The sequence below is a fragment of the Plasmodium inui genome (genome assembly GCF_000524495.1).
Source record: "Plasmodium inui San Antonio 1 unplaced genomic scaffold supercont1.3, whole genome shotgun sequence".
Classification (NCBI taxonomy): Eukaryota; Apicomplexa; class Aconoidasida; order Haemosporida; family Plasmodiidae; genus Plasmodium; species Plasmodium inui.
Window position 1 is genome coordinate 438,366 of NW_008481837.1, and position 21,111 is coordinate 459,476.

At 45.8% G+C, this 21,111-nt stretch overlaps 5 protein-coding genes across 5 annotated transcripts; 2 read left to right on the forward strand and 3 right to left on the reverse strand.

Moving 5' to 3' along the window:
* Positions 1 to 488: 488 nt before the first annotated feature.
* On the forward strand, positions 489 to 1,527 carry C922_00937 (hypothetical protein; the record flags this gene model as incomplete). Its single annotated transcript, XM_008816546.1, has 5 exons — positions 489 to 540; positions 682 to 690; positions 972 to 1,089; positions 1,241 to 1,364; positions 1,480 to 1,527. 5 exons carry the CDS (start codon positions 489 to 491, stop codon positions 1,525 to 1,527), a joined length of 351 nt encoding a protein of 116 aa, XP_008814768.1.
* A 956-nt stretch (positions 1,528 to 2,483) lies between these two features.
* C922_00938 (hypothetical protein) lies at positions 2,484 to 4,016 on the reverse strand (the record flags this gene model as incomplete). The annotated part of the gene is made up of 2 exons (XM_008816547.1): positions 2,484 to 3,473; positions 3,873 to 4,016. The coding sequence occupies 2 exons, from the start codon at positions 4,014 to 4,016 to the stop codon at positions 2,484 to 2,486; spliced, it is 1,134 nt and encodes a 377-aa protein (XP_008814769.1).
* A 2,367-nt stretch (positions 4,017 to 6,383) lies between these two features.
* Positions 6,384 to 10,277, forward strand: C922_00939 (leucyl-tRNA synthetase; the record flags this gene model as incomplete). The annotated part of the gene is made up of 1 exon (XM_008816548.1): positions 6,384 to 10,277. One exon carries the CDS (start codon positions 6,384 to 6,386, stop codon positions 10,275 to 10,277), a length of 3,894 nt encoding a protein of 1,297 aa, XP_008814770.1.
* Positions 10,278 to 12,379: 2,102 nt separating this feature from the next.
* On the reverse strand, positions 12,380 to 19,651 carry C922_00940 (hypothetical protein; the record flags this gene model as incomplete). Its single annotated transcript, XM_008816549.1, has 1 exon — positions 12,380 to 19,651. One exon carries the CDS (start codon positions 19,649 to 19,651, stop codon positions 12,380 to 12,382), a length of 7,272 nt encoding a protein of 2,423 aa, XP_008814771.1.
* Positions 19,652 to 19,698: 47 nt separating this feature from the next.
* Positions 19,699 to 20,910, reverse strand: C922_00941 (hypothetical protein; the record flags this gene model as incomplete). Its single annotated transcript, XM_008816550.1, has 1 exon — positions 19,699 to 20,910. One exon carries the CDS (start codon positions 20,908 to 20,910, stop codon positions 19,699 to 19,701), a length of 1,212 nt encoding a protein of 403 aa, XP_008814772.1.
* Positions 20,911 to 21,111: the final 201 nt, after the last annotated feature.

Sequence of the window (21,111 nt, forward strand, 5' to 3'; positions counted from 1 at the left end):
ACGATTTGTGGCAAGAAGATGGCCAATTCAGGGAGGGGATAAATTGACCAGAATTGACGCCCAATGGGGGAGGCACTACTTTTACACGGACAGCTGCGGCCAACCCGATTGGTGTCAAAATGGGGAAACCCCACAAACAAGAAAAAAGGAAAAAATAGGCTGAAGCATTCCTACGAAAGTTCACTTGGCGATTATTCCCCCGATGAAAGTTATCCGATAAATGTATTTCCATTCGACGAAATCGTCTCGGAAAAAAAAAAAAAAAAAAAAACGCGCAACAACGCAGAATGAATAGCAGCTTATAAACACTACGCCGACTTTCTCACTTCTCATTTTTTAGGGTTATCCGAATGGACGAGGGAAAACTTCCATAGGGACCACGAGACTGCTCTGGTACATTCGCGGCGAGGAACACAATCTCCCTCTGCCGAAAGTTGCAAAAGTGAAACAAAATTTCCAAGCCGTATACGGACAAGTTGGATACAGCCATGCTGGGTACCGCCATGCTGGGTATCGCCATCCTGAGGACCTCCATGCTGGGTATCGCCAACTTTAATGCCCTATCAGAGCTCTTTTCCCTCGCGCTTACTTAATCCCCGTGCGACTGCCGCTGTGAGGAAGAACCAAACATCAGAGGTGCCAACGCTTTTTTTTTTTTTCTTCTTCTTCTTCCCCCCTCAGCCTTAACATGTTTTCCTCGCCAAAACGTTTTACTTCGCATCACGAAATAGTAACCATTATATGACCATATAAACACTACGTGAAAAAAAAAAGAAAAAACTGTTAATTTGGAAAAGAATAAAAAAGTAAGTGACACATAAGTACATGCCTGTTCCAGTGTAATCCGCGGAAAGAATGCATAAAAAAACGTATCAGTATATACCTTTGTCACGGCAAGGGTGAGGTCCTCCAACAGGGTGATAAACACACGTGAATCCTTTTTTTTTTTTTTTTTTTGTTCCCTTCTATAGTGGTTTTCGGAAGTCCATTCAGTGATACCTACCCCAAGTTCATCTGGAAATCCCTTGCCAAGAGTAGGAAGGGCAAGGACATTTTCAACCCCTTTTTCGTTGCCCTGAATAAGACCAGGTAGGGAGTGCGTTCCCGGCTTCTCCTCTCCGTCTACGGGGCTATGTATGCAGAAGGGTGGCAATTTCGCAGTTAACACATGTTCACACGTACGTGTATACACGCCTGAGCGTGTCCATTTGGTCCTCCCAACCTTTCCCGTCTTTTGCAGAATCTATGATCACATACTGAAGCACAACAGCCGCTATTGGATGTTCGTCGTAACGAGTGGCTGCATCACGTCTTACTTTTGGGGTGTGTGGTTTAACAATTTCTGGAAGAGGATAAATAAGGGGGTAAGCACGAACTGGGTGCGCCAACTATTCGAGGAGTACACATGCCGCCATACTGCACCCTCTGCTTCTTCCAGCATGTATGGATAACCGCATCGCCCCAACTTCCCTTTCGCAGAAACTCTACATCGACTGCCCCTATACCTACCCGGAGGAGGAAGACTGAAATGGGAACACGAGTGACTCCACCCCCCGTCGTAAGGTGTGCCCCGTTTCCATGTTAACAGTGCATCTAAGGACATCCGTGGGGGGAGCCAATCGGAGGTGTCCATGCCGATTTAAAGGGGAAAAATAAAATAAACGGAAGAATGGGGGGTAAAAACTAATTAGCCCGTCCGTCTTTTTTTTTTTTTTTCGTTCGTCGTTGCATTTTTTAGAAGCCGCATCGAGTGGGACGTCTGAATATAAATACACATAGCTGGTGTGCCTTTTTGTGTACCTGTTTGTCTACCCGTTTGTGTACCCGCTCGTGCGCCAACTTCTAAGTCACGCATATGTTTCGCAAATGGTTGGGGCTGATCGAGGTTGTCTCCCTAAAGGGGGGAAAGATTAAACGCCCCTCCAAGTTTTGAAATACCACACCTGGGTCACTGCATCAGCCGCGGGGATAGCAATCGATTGCGCCACAACACGGGCAGATAGACGCGGTGCATGTGAACAGCCCAGTTCTCGCCACCTTTGCCAACCGTACGAGGGATCTCCCCACCCTGTGCCGCCACGCTTTATAAAGACGCACATTTTTGCGCAGAAGGATTATGTACGACTGGTCAGATTAAATAAACCATTTCTTTATCATCACACATGAACATTTTAATGTTTAAAAAAAAAAAAAAAAAGTGACAAATGGGAAAGAATGCTGCAGAGCAGTTCTTTCATGTGGAAATGAATTTAAAAAGAAAAAAAAAAAATTAAGAGGTGTGAAGCCTCCTTTGAAGGGTTGACAAATGCGAAATGGACAGGTTAACGTGATGCTCTGCCGAATAAACGTTTCCATAATACAGATAGCAAGTTTCCCCAAAGGTATATATTCCTTTGTTGGGAATTTTTCTGCGCAACTGATCAGACTGCTCATTTCCGCAGTGTGATCTTAACTATGCGAGGGTGATCACTCCCCCCGGTGAGCTACTTCAACAAGCACTGCAACTCCTTGTAGCAGAAAAACAAATGCAGAGAGGACAGGAGGAAGTAAAAAGAAATTTTCTTCTTTATGTACTTGGTCGTCCGTGCGAGAAGCACAACGGTGAGGAGGTCCACGAGGGAAGCCAGCAAATCCATGAGGACGCTCACCTCGCCAATGAAATACGTCTTCTTCACACTGTTGACGGAGTTAGTAGCGCAACTGCTGCAGTAGTTGCCGCGTTCACTGTTGGGGGTCCCATTTGAAGAACTCACCCGAGGGATGTCTCCCTGCTCTGCGGCGAGAAGAGGCACGTGTGTATCTTCTCCCAAGGGATTTGCCTCGTTGTCCCCCTTGGACTTTACTCCGTCTGTACGAATCTGACTCCCCTCCTCCGTAACTAAGTGATCATTTGTGGGTTCCACCCTGCTCTCTCGATTGATATTATCACGTACCGAGGGGACACTCTCGTTTGGATTGTTCAACATTTCACACAGACGAAGGTAAGTGGCAGACCGGATGGATGAATAAGTCATGATGCTTAAACTTTTAAGGGTAGACGAAAGGACATAAAACGTGGAAAGGAAAAAAAAGGAATTCTTAAAAAAGTCTAGAGTAGACAATAAGTCCAAATAAATGCCAATAACATAAAAGACAGTGGACAGAATTCTACACAATTTTATATTGCTATCAACAAAAGATCTTAGCTTGTAGAGCCAGCAAACTCTCAGAACCTTGACGAGAATCTCATTGTATATTACCACTTGAGTCTGCAGCAAGTTGTCACTGTTCTGCCTATACATGTGTATTTTTGCGTTTAGGGAGAAGGCGCTACTTAACGATACGCATATGCGAGATAGGTATCGGAAGACGAAGTACTTTTTAACGTTTTCATTCGACAGGGGGGTAATTATGCTGCTTAAAAAATTGGGGGACGCGCGGATAATCAGGGGACTCCTTTGTATTATTCCCTTTTTTCTCTGTGTGTGGCTATGCTACTTGAGAAGAGGGGGACGGAAAAGCGGTCTCATGTGTATACGTGTAGAAGGGGGTAATCATCTATGCGCATTTTTGCGCGTTTGTACAGATGCATTTGTGTGCGTCTAGGAAGGAGCGAACCCCCCACACATGCTGCATCATCACCGTATGAGTGTCATATTGACAAGTTAAATGCATTCGGACGGTAGCGCAGGGCTACACATCACGTAATCCACAGGGGGAGATGCACCCCGAGTAATAACGGACAGAAAAAGAAGAAGAGAATTGAAACAAGGCGATGGATAGACTTGTCCACGTGCGGAAAAGAATTCACACGGGCATAAACTCCCACACGACACACGTGAGAATGGCGTACTCGATTTTTTTTTTCTTTTTTTCTCTTTTTTTTTCGTTACATAGTTACGTGAGCCAGAGGTCAGCGACTTGTAGTTTACTTTCGGGGGAACAAAGGCAAGGGAGAGCTGGAACAAGAAAAAAAGCAGCAGCGGTAGCAGCAACAATAGCAGCGACAGGGGGGGGAACCGACGCGCAATCGCCATCTTTGACGTTCTGTCTGGCACATAGGGGGGGGTATATAAGTGATCGCTGGACTGCTAGAAATGTAAACGCGACGTGCGTGGATCACCCACTCGGGGAAGCATATTTTAAATGATAATGGAACACATTGCGCAAGGAAGGCATGTAGAGCAGAACGGGGGGTGGGGCAGACAAATGGGACGCATAGATGGGACATATGGATGGCACACACGGGGGGATGAGTTCCACTTTGCGCATGTAGAGGGGAAAAATATATTTGTCCAACGCGGGGAAAGCCCAGAGGTGTTACGAACAAACTGTGCGTTCTTTCTCTCTATCCGATGCGGTCCACGCGGTGTCGCCACGAATTGGGCGTCGCGAGGTTTTCACATGTGCGCATGTGCACATATATATATCTATGTATATGGATAATATCCCCACTTGGCAGACGGGGGAAGAAACAAATGAAAGGTCCAATCCTCCCACCTGGCGATGCGTACATCGTTCCTGTTTGCACATGACATGAACGTCAAGTCAAGTATGCCATGCCAGTCACGCATCATATGTGTACGCATGTTATGTCCCCCTCGTGGGTGAATTACGAACACATTTGAACAATCACGTCGCGGTATTGTCACTAAATCCTTCTTCCTCTGTGCAGTTCCACAAAAAAAAAAATGACACTTAAATGGCATACAAAAAAAGGCGCATAAAATGTATGTAGTCCCTCCCTTATGGTGACGCTTCGCCCCCCCGCCCTGTTAATATGTGCTCGCGTATGCCATGGGGGGAAAAGGGCGTGTTGCACATGTGGTAGGGGGCAACCGGGGATACTCCAAAGGGTTGACCCCAATTTGGCGAACCTTCCCAAAATTGGCCTGTAAAAAATTCTAGTGAAAAAAAAGCTGCAACGGCAGCAATGAAAGGACCGCACAAATGCCTAATTGAACAAGCGGGAGCAAACGCGGAGTTGATGCATGGAGGTGGGGGTTCCCGCTTCATGCGCGGAGTATTATATTGTTACATCTCTGCAAGGATGAAGAAAATCTCCAACTGAAATGGCCACGGGAAGGTGTGGATTGCCAATTAAGTTAGTCACGCCAATTGGATAAGCGGAGAGCCAACACGCCGCTCTCGCCCCAAATGACATACCATGTACTGATGGACATTATACACCTTCACAGCGTAGTGAAACAAAGGAGCCGTATATAGATATAAGCCGCCACTTTATTCCCATACCCCCCCACGCAAAAAAAAAAAAATGTCATTGCACGCAGTTCCCCTGGGCCTTTTACCCACAGCCATTTTGCGCTGGGCTTCCACGCACATAAGAAAAATATCTATGCCCGTGCGAACAGCGGGTGGAGGGAATGAAAAGCAAACATGTCCGTTCTTTTTCCCGTTCTTTTTCCACTTTTTTTCGCTAAATTGTCGTGCTGACATGAGGGTGATGCGACAAGCTCCACTCGTAGACCCCCTTAACCGAGATAAAAACAAAAGACCAAGTACGTAGAAACGTCGCGAACGCATAGCATAATGAAGAGATATATACATCTCATTTATATGATGCACGTGCTCACTACATTATATACATATATGTATGCGTTTTTTTTTTTCAGCTTTTTTATAATTTTTTTTTTAAAGTTTCACAACTTTTCCATGGTACACCTTTTACATATATTTTTATATTTATACATGTTGATATTTTTGTATTTCTCATTTTATACATGTTTATATTTTTGTGTTTCCCATTTTATATATGTTCATATTTTTGTATTATTCCCATTTATGTACATGTTCTATATGAGTGCGCCTCCCCCCCTTCCCCCAACCTGCTTCCTCTACATATGTACGGCGGGCCCCCTTTTAACAAAGCTCCTTGCGACACATTACGGACTTGGGGTGAACGTGGATAGCTGTGGAGTGAACACAGGTGTCCGTAGGATAATCTCGTCATGAGCCCAGCACGCGAAGTCGATTTGTACGTTTATGCATATATATTTTGAACGACACGTTCCGCGCTTTGTGTCACTCCATTTGTTTTATTTTTTGTTGCTGCTGGAATTTTCAAGTTTTGCTCTCAGCCACGTGAACGTGCAGTCAGGGGGTGCGGCCACGGTGAGTGATCGAAGGAGGCTACCGGATTGGCGGCAAAGGTGGATGCAATTGCGCCACGAATTAAGCTTCCATTCGGGCGGAGAAGCGCTCCTTTTTGCCTCCCCTTTGCCACTAAGACCTTTGACCCCAGTTTGGCCCTCTCCGCCGAGCATGCGCAGACGCAGGCACCGCTTCCCAGGTGCGCATGTGGTGTGATCGCGCTGTACGCAGATTATCAGCACCTACATAGACACTTGACTTGTCCTCCCGATCAACTCAGAAGCCAACCAACCATGGCTCGGCGAATGAACCTACTGAACATAGAAAAGAACATCCAGAATCTATGGAAGGAACATAATGTGTACGAAAAGGAATTCATTGATAACAGCGAGTCGAGATTCACGGGTAACTTCCCCTATCCATATATGAATGGATTGTTACACATAGGGCATGGCTTCACGCTGAGCAAATTGGAGTTCCTGGTCCGTTACAAAAATATGACGTGTCAGAATGTGCTGCTGCCATTTGCTTTCCACTGCACAGGCACGCCGATCGTTGTGTGTGCCGACAAATTGAAGAAGGAGTTAAAAGGAAAAGTGCTGGGAAGCTCCCCAGAAGATAATAAAAGCGAGATTAACGATGGTAACTACGTGGGCGAAGCAACCGTTGTTGCCACTCCCCAATCGGAACAGACAGACAGAACTAAAGAAACAGAGACAACCAAACAGACAGACGCAACAGTGTTCAGGTCCAACAAAAGTAAAGTACAATCAAAAGGATCGAAGCAAAACACACAGTACGAAATTATGAAGCAGATGGATATCAGCGACGAAGAAATTCACCACTTTCAGAATCCACAATACTGGTGTTATTATTTCTCCTCCAAAGCTAAGGAGCATCTGAATTCTTTGGGCCTTTTCTGTGACTGGAGGAGATCCTTCATTACGACCAACATGAATCCCTACTACGACAAGTTTGTGAACTGGCATTTCAACACGCTTTACAAGAAAAACCTAATTTACTATGGAAGCAGAATCACCATCTTCAGCCGAGTCAATAACCAGGCCTGTGCAGATCATGAGAGATCCGAAGGAGAAGGAGTCAAGTGTCAAGAATTTACTCTCATCAAAATATATGTACATGATTACAAAGAGTTTTATGAAATTTATTTGAAATATGTAAATAGAAATGTCTCTTCTTCCTCTTCTCCTTCTCCTTCTCCTCAAAAAGAGAGCGATTTCTTACAAAATAGCATTATGAATGAGAAATTTTTTAGCCAAAAGAAAATTGTCCTTCTTGCCAGTACGTTAAAACCAGAGACAGCTTATGGGCAAAATTACACCTTCGTCAATCCAAGTGAGTATTACTATGTCACCTTAGGGTTCAACAAACAGAGGCTGCACTATGGGGACAAGAATTACGTCAACAATGTAATGACAAGGGAAGAGATCATCGATGTTTGCGAAAATGTCTACATATGCTCCGAGAACAGCTTATACAATTTGGCTTACCAGGGAGTAATACCGATGCTTTCTAAGGGCTCTAGCAGGGCCCCCAAGTCGACCGTCCAGGGCAGTGGCCACTCAAACGACTTCTCCACCGAGGCGACCAGCTCTCACAGTGGCAAGGAACCACGCGGTGGAGAAGACCTCTTCCCCCACCACCTTGCCGATCTCTTCATCCTGATGAAAATCAAAGGGGAAGACCTTGTCGGGTTACGGACCTACTCAAACTTGTCCCAAAAGAAAGACTTGTACATTCTCCCCATGACGACCATCAAAATGAACATCGCCACAGCTATCGTCCCATGCATTTCCAGCGACAGTGCAGATGACTATGCCTGTCTACAGGATATAAAAAGGAAGCAGGCATACTACTGTGAAAAGTACCACCTAAAGGAGGAATTCCTCTATAATGAGAGTTGCTCTTGCATTGAATTGCCAAACATTGGGATCAACACGGGAAAGTACTTTTACGAATTGGAGAAAATATCCTCATATAAGGATGCCAAGCTACAGAAGGTTAAAGAGACCCTCTACAAGAAGCAATATTTTGAAGGCACTATGGCGGTGGAACCATATCGTGGGATGAAGATCTACAACTGCAGGAAGTTAGTCAAGCAGTACATAGTAAAGAATAATGAGGGCTTTCTGTACAGCGAACCGGAGGTTCTAGTCATCGATAGGAACAACGTCAAGTGCATCGCTGCTTTGTGCAACCAATGGTACATAAACTACGGCAATTTAGATTTTAAAAAGGACGTCCTAATTCAGATGAGGAAGAACAACTTCCAGACGTACAACGAGGTTCTTCACAGGCAGCTGCAGCACGTCATTTTCTGGCTTGACGACTGGTCCTGCAGCAGGGCCTATGGGATGGGCACACTGATGCCCCATTTCAATGCGATGCAGCAGGGGGGAAGCAGCAAAGGAACTACGAAGCAGAATGTCGACACCCCTTCCCAACCTGACGCCGACGCCGAGAAGGAGCTTATCGAAAGCCTCTCAGACTCGACCATCTACATGGCGTACTACACGATCAGTCACTTCCTGCAGGGCAACGTGGACGGGAGTGCGCGCGGTCTCCTCGACATCGACGCGGCGGACCTTAACGATGCCTTCTTCGACTACGTCTTCGACATCAGTGATGACACGGAAAAAATCAGCAAAAATATCAGTGCGGATAAGCTACAAAGGATGAGAAGGGAATTCCAGTACTGGTACCCATTCGATGTCAGAATATCAGGAAAAGACTTAATATTTAACCATTTGACAATGGCTCTATTTAACCACGTAGCTATTTGGGGAAAAAAAACCTACAGCAACAAGCAGAAGGAGACGAATGATGAGAAGAGCATCCTAGAGAGACAAGGAGAAATACTGAGCGAAATTGATCAGCTTGATCTGGAGGCACACGAAACGGTGAAATATTTTCCCAAATCATTTTTCTGTAACGGACATGTGTTGGTAAATAAAGAAAAAATGTCAAAAAGTAAAGGCAATTTTATTACCCTACAGCAGAGTATAAATCTGTACACAAGTGACGGGACGAGGATTGCACTGGCAGATGCGGGGGATTCCATCGAGGACGCAAATTTCAATACAGATACAGCTAACAGTGCCATCATGAAGCTGTACAATTTGATTAACTTCTCCATCGAAACGAAGAATAACGTATACATCTTTCGATGTGGCGAGAAAACATTTATCGATTCGATATTCGAAAATGAAATTAACTATCTCACCAATAAATGCAAAGAGTCGTATGAGAAGCTGCTTTTCAGGGATGTCCTCAAGTATGGCTTCTACGACATGCTGCTCAAAAGGGACACTTACCGAATTATGTGTGACAAAATTCATATGCACAAAGAGACGGTCAATTTTTTTATAGAAAGAATCTGCTTAATTATCAATCCCCTGATTCCCCATGTCACGGAGCATATTTGGACATACATCTTAAAGAAGGAAGATTTTCTAGTCAACCAAAAGTGGCCGTCCTCCGACAACATCAGCTACTCAATCGTCATGCACAAGCAGTACAATAACCTCCTCAATGTTGTTGAGATTTTTAGGAAGTCCTACGATAAGGTCATCAACAAGAATAACAAGCAGAAGGCGACCAAAGGTAGTGGAAGTGGTAGCGGAGGCGGTAATGGAAGCGGGGCGAAGCGCGCGCCAGACGAGGGAGGGGCAGCCAACCGGGGAGGACCATCTGACGAACAGAAGGAAGAAGCGTACAAGGAGGAGGACGACGAGGGAACGAAATTTAAAGCCATCGTCTACGTTGCGAGGGAGTATAACGATACGCAAAAAAAAATCATCGAAATACTTAACCGAATTATTAACAACAGTGAGGATAAGAAGCTACCCACTAACTATATCAACCTGCTGGTACAAAACGACTATGTGAATAAGTTGCCAAAAAATGAGAAGAAGGAAATCCTAAGCTTCGCCACCTTCCTAGTCAAGGACAACGTCACACTCAACAACAACCAGTACGAGCTAAGCCTCCCCTATGACGAAATACAACTCATAAAGAATAACGTCGAATTTATTCGGAGGAGCCTAAACCTTGGCGACATTCACATCATGGAAAATACCAATAAATCCCCGATTGACGATACAGACATTTATAAGTTAGCCAACCCGGGAAACCCGTCCATTTTTATGTACACCACGGAGTCCTGACGGGGGGAAGTAGGCCAAAAAAACAGGAAAAAAAGAGGAAAAAAAGAAGAAAAAAAAGAGGAAAAAAAAGAGGAAAAAAAAGAGGAAAAAAAAAAAGGAAAAAAAAAGAGGAAAAAAAAAGAGGAAAAAAAAAGAGGAAACAACGGGGAAAGAAAAAAAAAGCAGGGTTGATTGTCAGCCAAAGAAGAACATTTTATCCCCCTTCGCGCATATGGACATATGTGTCGCACATTTCGGGCCAGCCAAAAGGGCCACCACCACACTGCGAAAATGCCCCCTTTTATGCGCTTGGAAAGAAACCCCCCCAAATATCGTTTTAAGTGTATCATATTAGTACTTTTTAATTTTTGAATCAGACAAGTGATGTTTTTTTTTTTTTTTTTAATTAAAACGGTTTTTAATCACACCAACCTTTTTATGATAAAAAAAAAAAAAGGCATTTCGTGTGAGCGAAAATAAAGGGGAGGTTGATATAATATAAGGCCAATCCTCCCAGAAAATGGGAAGACAAAATTCAGCCTCTGTTTACCTTCTTCCATGTGCTACCCGAAAAATCGGGAAAATTGCCCAGAGCATATTTCTGTATCGTGAGAAAAACAGAGGTGACAAATATCATCCCCCCATACACCTTTTTTCCCTTTCTCCAACCATTGCTATTCACATCATCCTTGTGTGTGTTTGCCCATCTCTTTGTGATTATATTAATACGTAAAAACGGAATTTAAAACAAAAGTTAATCGATGTGTAAGCAAACGGGACAGAGATAAATCAGGAGAGACACGGGGGTGTAAAAATTACACTCGCTATGGAAAAAAGAAAAAAAAAAAAAATCGGAGACATGGACGTAGGAAGAGACAGAGACAGGATTAACATCTTTTTTTTACAAAAAGTTTGAAGCCAATGTGGGGGTCGCCCCCAATGCGGCATCATCACCCATTCGCTCGGACATTTAGGGGCGCACCCATAGGCTGTTCATACATGCAGTGACATGGTAGACACACGCTAGAGTGATCCGTTTCAAAAAGGAGCTTCGGGCGCATCAGCCTCTTTTGAAGCGTCGGACTTGCGAATCTTCGGCTCCGTAAGGGCCGCAGTGAGAGCAATCAAGGCGGTCATCACGGCGGTCTCTCTCACAGAGGTCACTCTCATAGGGGTCACTCTCACGGAAGTGTCTCTCACAGAGGTATCTCTCACAGAGGTCTCCCTCATAGCGGTAGAATTAACGGAGGCCATCACACTCATAAAATGGCGACAGCCTTCACAGGCCTCACCATCGCTGCTACTCCTTTCATTACTTTACGCGGCACATAAAACAAAATTTTTCACTGTTGTAAAATATGCATGCTTGCAAAATTGCATCCTGGGGCGGGTAGAGACATAATTTCGGGAAAATATCGTTACAAAAAAAAAATTAAAAAAGGCGGCCTCTCACGTGGAGGGGTATTCCCACGTAATGCACCCGTGTACACATTTATTCACGTAGGAGGTGAGAATCTCGCCACGTCGAGTAAGGCCAAAGCAAGCTTCAGCAAAATGAGACAACCTACGGCTCCACCTCCTTCCCCTCTCTAGCTGTAATTATGCTAAAAGCAGGGAATGGGGATGGATGTCTTCTAGTCGATCGTCCACGAGCTCATATATGACAATATGCACAAATAAAGACACGATAAATTGCTCACCATGAAACTCCAAGGTTGGTCGCACAACTGTTCTCCTTCCAGTCTATAACCATGTGAAATGTTCCACGGTGAACAAAAAAGTGGAGATGATTCCGGAGCGGCGGAACTTTGCCAAGGGGAGAAGCGGCAGGATTGTATATATATATATATGCTCCAAATGCACTCGCGATTACCTCCTTTATTTTGAAAATTAAAAGTTGCGATGCTTGCTTTCCCCCTTTGGGAAAACAACCCCAGCAGGATGAGGCAGTCACGGGATGAGACGGTGGCACGATGAAGCGGTGATAACATGACGCGGCGAGTCTCTCTTCTGTTGGAACAAAATCGACTTGCCTCTTCTCTCGCCAACTGGACCAGACCAGGACGCCTTTCCCGAAGCTCTCTGCTTTGCACTTCAGCCAACAAGGCTACCCCTCGCCCCCTTTACACGTTATTATTTATCGAGTCGACGAGCAAGGAGTTGTTCAAATTGTCACTACTTTTTACCTTAAACATTTTCTCATTTAGCGTTCTTCGTGTAGAAGGACTTAAGACGCTGTTTTCGCTTTCGTTTATGCTTTCTTTTTCGCTTTCGCTTTGGCTTTCCTTTTCGCTTCCCTGTCCTGCGTAATTATTATTTTGATTATCATGCCGGTTCTGCTTCTTCGTCCTCTTCGTCTTCTTCATCTTCTTCTTCTTCAGCCTACTCTCTTTGCTGCTCTGCCGAGGCAGAATATGATCCGTGATGCTGTTTTCTCTGTCGTGGAAGGTCCTATGGTCCTTCATTTCTCCGCACGTACTGTAGTTCTTCACTTTAACGTCGTTAATAAAATTTGTTATTAACTCAAAGTTATCCTTGTTCATTATGAATTCGGACTGTTTTTCACCAAGGGGTAGAAATTCGTTCGTTTGTGCTTGCCTGGCGAAGCGGTTGCTGTCTTTTTTCCTTTGTACGTCTGTTTTAATGTATGGCATGTTCTGCAGGGGTGGCCTCTCAAACTCGTCCTTCAAGGCGACACTTCGGGGGAAGTTCTGCACGCCGTTGTTGGGGCGACCGTGGCTGTGGTTATACCGTCGAGCGTTTTCTCCAACATAGTCGGCGAACTCACCGTTTTCATCTTCTCCGTTGTGAGTCCGCCCCCTCATCCCTTCCGTGTACTCGGACAAGCTGGCACAGCACTTCACATCAGGGTTTTCTCTCGGCACCGAACTAAACAGTTCCTGCAAAAAGGCGCTCATCAGATCTTTCTTAATCCTCCCGGTTGTTGTACCGCTCCGGATGGCATCAGCCATCGCTCGTTGCTTCGCGCCATCTTCCATTTCTCCGCGACGTTGTTCACTCCGATCGGGCATGTCCTTCGCGCTGCCACGAGCGACCCTTTCGCTTCCTCCCTTTTGCATCATATAGTTAAAAATACGATTGCACAACTCGACGGGAGGGATGCTGTTACTACCGCTATTCACTTGTGTCGTCAACATCTCCTCACTGCAGTCCTCCCTCATCAAACTGGGACCCTCAATGTTACTTAAATGCTTCCTGATGTGCCAATCGACATTGTCGCCCTCTTTATTCATCCCATACCCGTTCCCCCTTTCGACCCCCTTATTTTGCCTTAACATCTTTAACAATTTAGTGTAAAAGGTGCAGTAATGGCAGGACGAATTGCATAAGCTGTTTTTTTCTTCTCCTTCGCAGGGGGGGTGCCTCTCCACGTTATCTTCGTCCCGGTGTAGGTGCCCATCCTTTTGGTCACTTCCTTTCAGCGCATCTTCAACCTCCTTTGCATCTTCCACCTCGTGGTTGTAATTCGATCCAGCCACGCAATCGCCTTCGTTTTCCATTTCTACGCCCTTACGATTTAGGCTAGCCATGCAGGCACAATACAAACAGCGGGGGCTACTTCTGCCGCGCTCATGTGAGCACTCGACGTTGCTGCTCAGAGAATCGTCGTAATTGGCCTCGCGCAGGTATTTGCTCTTTACCAGAATGTCAATTATGTCCTTGATGTTTTCATCGCCAGAAACGTCTCCTTTTTTTAAACTGCCATGTGGCTCTGCTTCCAGTTTTGCTTCTCGTTCTGACTGCACCCCTTCGCTCGTCGGCTCATTTTTACTCCGGGGGGAGTCACCTTTCCCTGAATTAGCATCTTGTGAGGGGAATAACAAAACCCCTCGTGGATTCTTCTGGTACGCACGTTGTTGTTCGGTAGGACCGTCGCTGCATCTCACGCTGTGTTCATTTCCTAGGACGATTTTTTCTCGCACAGGGAAGTGCCTAGGCTCGTTCTCATCGGCGCCCACAAGGTTGCGACCTTTGGGAGACCTATCTGACGCGATGCTGTTGTGTCTGTCTATAAAGCGATAGGGGTCCATAGAGGCGTCTCCCAAGGAGGACAACTCATGGTGATTCGCTTCTGGACTGCCTTCTTCAGTACCCTTTGCAGTGCCCTCCAGCGTCTGCCGCTGCGCCTCCTGTCCATCCCCCCGAACATGCTTCAAAAATACACTCCTGTCCGAAAAAATAAACTGCGAATACTTCTCTGCGAATGAGTTAAGCAGTTCTCTTGCCTCAACCATATTCAATGATTTCGTCTTTAACTGCTCCGTCACATAGTCCAATTTCTCCTCATCGGTGACGTCTTTGCCAATTTTATTCCTTTCATTGGACACGGAACAAGACGGTACATTTTTTTTATCACCTTGTGTGGGGCTCCCCACAGAGTAGCTACTTACGCCCAAACTAGGACACGTAGAGACGTTACTTATTTTCTTCGAGCCATTCACATTGTTCAAATTAGGGTATGCATTCAGATAATTATTTTCATGTTGGAGGGGGGTACAGCTGTGCTTCGCTGGCATTTCTGTGTTTTTTTGATTCATGTTAAAATCGATTTTCTGCATTCGCTCAGATGGACTATTGGCTTCACCGTACGTGGTTGGAGATAAGGCCTTGTTGCTAGGGGTTGTTGTGCCTTCACTATGGGGGGACATCCCTCGTCCTCCCCTCTTTGAACCCATCGCTGCGACATTCTCACGATTGGCATAATAAATAGCAAATAAAAATGCGTCAGACTCTTTAGTAACATCAGGATCCATCGAATCATTGGAATTTCTCTTGTGTCTGCTATTACTGCTGCTATTATTGCTCCTGCGAGATTCCTTATTCAGGAGCTCCATAAAATGGTCGTTGATATTTGAGTAGCTCACCTCGTCATCCATGTCTCTGTGGTGGCTTCGGATATAGAGGGACTTTTTCAGCTCTATGAGGGAGTTATAACAATCCCTGATTTCTTCTGTATTGGATAGCTTCTCCAGCTCTGCGTAGGATGGGTAGCTAGCAAGGTACTTACTGCCTGGGGAATGAGAAGGAGAGGAGTCCACTCGGCTGCGCTCGCTTGCGCCGCGCTCACTTCCTCCGCTGATGCCCTGGTGTACTAAGCTTCTTTCTCTAGCCTTGGCGAAGCCCCCATGGACGACATTCCCGTTGGGCTGAAAATTTGCGCTCCTTCCGTGCACCTCGTCACACCCATGGTATAAACTCCCCCCGTGATGCATGGTTACCATTTTGTTGTCACACAACTCTGCGTTCCTGTTTCTAGAACGATCGCCCTTTGCCCCGCCTTCATCGCTCAATTCCGTTTCAGCACAATGCATGGGCAAGTACTTCATTCCAATGCGGTTAACTCGGACATCGTGAAGCGTATCCCCATTTCCTTTTTCTTCATCGGTTCTATTTTGTCTGTTGTATCCTCCTCTCCACATGGCGTTTTTTTCGTCCTTCTTCCTCACCTGTGCTGCACCCACCTTGGCACCTTCATTACCACCATTGGCCCTTTCGAAAAAGGATTCCTTCTTCTTCTTCTTGCTGGCAAAGATGACCTTCCCCATGCTGTCGCCAATGCTGCTGCTGCTATGGATACCTTCGTGGCTACCTCCTTGGCTATTTCCGTGACTGCTTCCCTTACTGCTGCCACTGCTACTATGGATGATACTTCCATCATCCATGCTCTCTTTGCAGTATGGGTCGCCGCTTTGGTTGAATGTCCGCTTCCTCTTTTTGCTGTTCACCGGGGGGGCGCTCGCGCGGGGCAATTGTTCCATTCTCGGCTCACGCCTTTGTTCTCTTCGGCCGCTCATTGTGCCTCTCATTGTGCCCCTCATTGTGTTCCCTCCACTAGGCGAACTTCCCTGCGAACTGTCAACCGCTCTTGCAACCGCGCTTTGGACCGAGCAGCCAACCATGCCGCCATCGCCCCGCATCAGAGATTCCCTTCGCTGCTCGCTGGTCAACTTATCCCGCAGACACTGATTAAGTATATTCAGCACCTCCTCCCTCTTAAAATGCTTGTCACAGCCGTTAATGATTACCTTCAGTTTATTCACAAAGGTATCATCTTTGTAGTTACTTATCAGGAAGTTATTGATTTTATTTACATGCTCGTAAAACTCTTTGCTTTTTTTTTCTTCCAGAGCTTTCCATTCATCGTCAGTCATGTAGCCATTATTTTTATTTCTCTTTTTTGAGAGAAGGTCAGGTAAATTACAATCATTAATATCTGTGATGCTTAACCTTGACCTTTTGGTTTTCTCTGCAATGTACTTACCGCAGAGTAGCCATCTGAACAAGAATAGTATCGATATCTTTTTACTGGGCAAGTAACCATAGTGCTTGCACGAGATCGTTTTCAGTCTCATGCTTCCTTTGTATCGGTACCTCACTCTAAATTCCTTGTTGTGTGGATGGAAGTGGGGCTGCCACATGGTATCAATGGCATAGTAATTTATTTTCCTATTTTTCTGTTGCCTGTTTTTTTTCTTGTATGATGAAGCTGCATTCTTTTTTCTCATACTCAGTGGTCCATCGTTTTGACTGTCATCGCCTCCATCCTCACCTCCTTCCTTCACGGAGCTCCTCCTAGTCGTCATCACGTCTTCTTCACTGGATTCTCCAAAGCAGAACAGTAGCTCGCTGTTCTCAAGTTCATTATAGCTCAGTATGTACCGATCAATAAATAAGTTAATTTTGACGTAATTCTTGCTGGGCTTCACGCTGATCCGGGAGAAGTCTATATCGTCGTTTTGCATGATGTAGTCGATGTTCCTCTGAATTTCGCGCGAATGACTCACGTCATCCTCGTCCGCCGCTTCCCCATCAACTACACCATCAGCGACACCAGCATCTTCTTCATCTCCCACGTCGTTATGATGAGCTCCATTCGCGAGATTCTCCCGGGGCACGTCTCGATCGCTTCGCCTGTCAAATCGGCCCACACTGTTGCTATCAGCGTCATTTTCATAGTCACTCTTATTGTCATGGGCATGATTATCCTCGTCCTCTTCGTCATCGTCGTAGCGACTGCATTTGTCCTCCTCTGTCTTGGTCTGGTTTCTTCTGTCGCGCTCGTTTCTTACATCTCTTTTCGGCGTCTGCCTTCCCAATTTCATCATCCTCCTCGCGTGTATCAGGTTATGATCTTTCCATGTCCCTTCCACTTCCCTAATTCTGTGCCCTCCGTTCACTAGGGACATATTTCTTCTCTTCTTACCATCCTTCGGCCCCCCTTGGAGGCTCTTCCCCTCGTCATGAGAGTTACCACCACCACCTTCCATTTTCCACTGGTGCAGTTCATCATGGAGGGTGCTGTTCTCCCTATTCTTATTCTCTTTTTGCATGTCATTGCGCATTTTGAAATCTTCCATTTCTATTTCTGGCTTCTTGAGGTAGTTTCTTTTTCCATTTCTTCCCGTTCTCGGTTCTTGTCCCGTGTGGCAGTTGTTCTTCACATCCAGAGTAAGGGCATCACTTCGTCTATTTGGCCGATTTGGTTGACTCTGTTGATATGACTCATTGATCCGATGTAGCTGATTCAGCTCACTTGGCTGGCTCATCTTCTTCTGTTTGCCTTGTCTGCTTTGCCTATTCTCCCTAAGTCTGTACTCGCTTTGCACACCCTTTTTGTAATAGTCCTCCCTCGTGCTAGCGGCCTTGTCAGAGCAACTACTATTTATTCTGTGACTTTCGCTGGAATCCTCACATGTCCCTTTGTAAAACTTGGGGTGTTTTTTTCTTCCTTCCTTTTCCAGAGGGGTTGTTCCTTCCCCACGGACTCTTCTGACCCCGTTGTATTCATCGACGTCGCTTCTTTTACTCTTAACGTTCCCATCGCACTTATGTCCACTAACTGGGGAGCCATTTTTCCATTCTGCTCCGCTGCTTCGGATGTGCAACGAGGGGAAGCCTCTCCTGATCGAGGCCCCATCCAGCACTCCACCGTCATGGCGATCATAATGATCGTCTCCATCGTCATTCTCATCGCCACTTCCATTGCCACTCACATCGCCATTCGCATCAGCACCTTCTGATGACGAACTTGCCTCACTCGATAACGCCCTCTTCGGATGGTGCCTTCCCTTAGGGCTGTCACCCTCCTTTTGAATTCTCCCTACTACTAATTCTTTATCATTACTGTTAGTGAGGTCTTTCCCTTTTGTTTCCTCCGCCTTCTTCAAACTGCTCATCCTCGTCACTCGAGTCACCTGCGTGGTGGTGCTCACCGGGGTCGTCAACCTCATCGACATGGCGGTTTCATTTTCGCAATGTGCACTGTCACTCAAATGGGGTATCTCGGCACGCCCCCCTTCAACGTTAGAAACACCATCCACAATTTTGTCCTTTTCATGTGACAGTTCATTCGCCTTGGTATTCAAAAAAAATTTTCCTCCATCCTTTATGTTCTTATAGGGGGATGCCCCTTCGGGGAATAACCTCCCACTTGGGGGTTCCTTTTCTGCGACACTTTGCCCCGCGGAGTGTGCAGGCTTCCGCTCCTCTTTAGTAACGTAATAGCCCCTGCTTCTGGGATTATTTACAACAGCGCACACATCCGCATTGACCTCGGCTCCTTTCCAACTTCCCTCTGTTGGGGATCTGTCACCATGCAATCTTATAATTAAGTCAATCATGTCGCTACTGCCCATTTCGCAATTCTTTTTAATTGTTTTTCTTTTATCAGAATGTTGAAGAAGCACTTCTTGTTCCTCCGATTCATGATAGTTACTCTTATTCACATTATCCTTCTTCTGTGTAGGAGTACTACAGTGGGGACTAACCTTTTCACCTGGCAGTGTATCATATTTGACTGTACTTGGCGTCGCACATTTTTCCTTGGGGTGAAAAGGGGACTGGTAATGGTGATACTCAAGGGATAAGTTTGCTCCTCTTCCTATTGTGTTACTCTCCTTGCTGATGTTTAAAAAATGGATTTTTTTTTCTTTTACTTCTTGGCTGAGATCTGTTCCCTTTCTCCTTTGGTTTTGATCGGGCTGAAAATTCGATTGCTCCTCGGGGTGTGCATCAAGAAGTACAGTCGATGCCGCATCAGGCGCAGTATCCGATGCCTCATCCGATTGTGCATGCGACCTTACATGTTTCCCTGAATGCGCCCTTGCATCTGACTTTGTATCCAATTCTGCATCCGACTTTTCACTGACCCGGGCGCTTATGCACTCTCGGTCGCTACCCATCAGGGTGCTTTTTGAGCAATTCTGCTGATCAGAAATGTGAGCGTGTTCTTCTAAGTCACGCGGGAGGATAGTACTATCACCCTGTTCACCATTTCCACCCTTTTCACCACTACCTCTACTGTCATCACTGCCCAGTTCCGAAGTTACTGTGCCCTTTAAGAAAACATATTGCTCAATTTTGTAGCTTCCCATTCTGTTAACACGGGAGTGATCATCTGGATTATCTTGTGCACTTGGCCTTATCCTTCGTAATGCACCCTCTTGGGCAAATTTTTTTTTTTTTTAATTAAATCGTTTTGACTTATTTTCTCATTAGCTAAGTGATAACCGTCATTTAATGCGTTAGTATTTTGGCTAAACGCACCTTCTGTGTACTTGCTGCTTGCATGGCCCAGGTCGCTGATTTTGCCAACACTTGGGTCAGTGTTTGGGGGTTCCCCGACGATTCCGCTTGTGGCCCCTTTTGTCGGCTCGCTTCTAGCCCCGCTTGTGGCCTCGCCTCTGTTGTCATTTCCCCCAGAACCTTCGCTATCGTTTCCGCCTTCGCGCATAATTTTACCTTCCTCCTCCCATCCGCCGGATAGCTCCTCTTTCCTTTTTTGACTTCCTTCTTTGCATGCGTGAAAGTCACTGAAAACTTTAACAGAAACATTATTTGAGTCGTTCCGGCATATGGCCGCCACTCGGATTGTGCCGACTGTTGGATAGGTGTCAATTCTGCAATACACGTCCTCCTCTTTCGCACCGTTATGCTTGTGACCACCATCTTTACTCTGCTGGTCCTTCCCACGGTCCAGGTGCTCCCTCGTGCAAATGAAGTCGGTGCTTAATTTTTCATCCCCTTCGCCCGCGTTGCGGTAGCTGCGATTTGGGACTTCTCGGGTAGCTCCGGTTTCTTGGTTTCCTCTGCCTGTGTGACCCACTTGGCCCGTCTCACTTGGCACGTCTGCTTCTTCCCCAGGGTAACTTTTCCGCGAATGGAACGGTCCGCCGTTGCCGGTGGCCATTACGGGTGAAGACGCGTCTTCATCCTTTGGCTCCGTTTCAATTTCCACACAGAGGATATGATCGTTCGTTTTGGGATCTTCCACTCTATCCGCGCCGTCTCCCTCCTCCTTATGTTTCTCTTTATGAATAATGCTTCCTTTTTCTCCACCCCAATTCTCGATAAGGGACCTATCGAAGCACAGATCCCTTGGCATTTTACTGTTTGCATTGCGATTACTATAACCTTCCTCAGTATCCCTCTCTTCGTAACAATCTTTTTCTTGGTTATCATTCGGATGGGCTAAAAACTCCCCAGTGCAATTCCCTGTTGTTCTCTTGCATTCCCTTTTTCCGTCTTCCTCATGAGGATTGGCCGTCTCGTCATCCGATTTGACGGTTTCCTCATCTGATTTGACGATTTCCTCATCTGATTTGACTATTTCCTCTACTTCTCTGTTAACCATGTTCTGCAGAGGAAGAGTAAAATAGAGGATGGCATATCATCAGCATCATATACAAAAGGAGGGAGAAAGCGGGAAAAAAAAAATAACTAAACATGCGCATACGACAAATGTACATTTTTATATTTTTACAATTATACAAATCTGTACATGCTGAGAAGTCCGCGCGGGGTCCGGGGCTCCGGAAAATGCGCCGTGCATGAA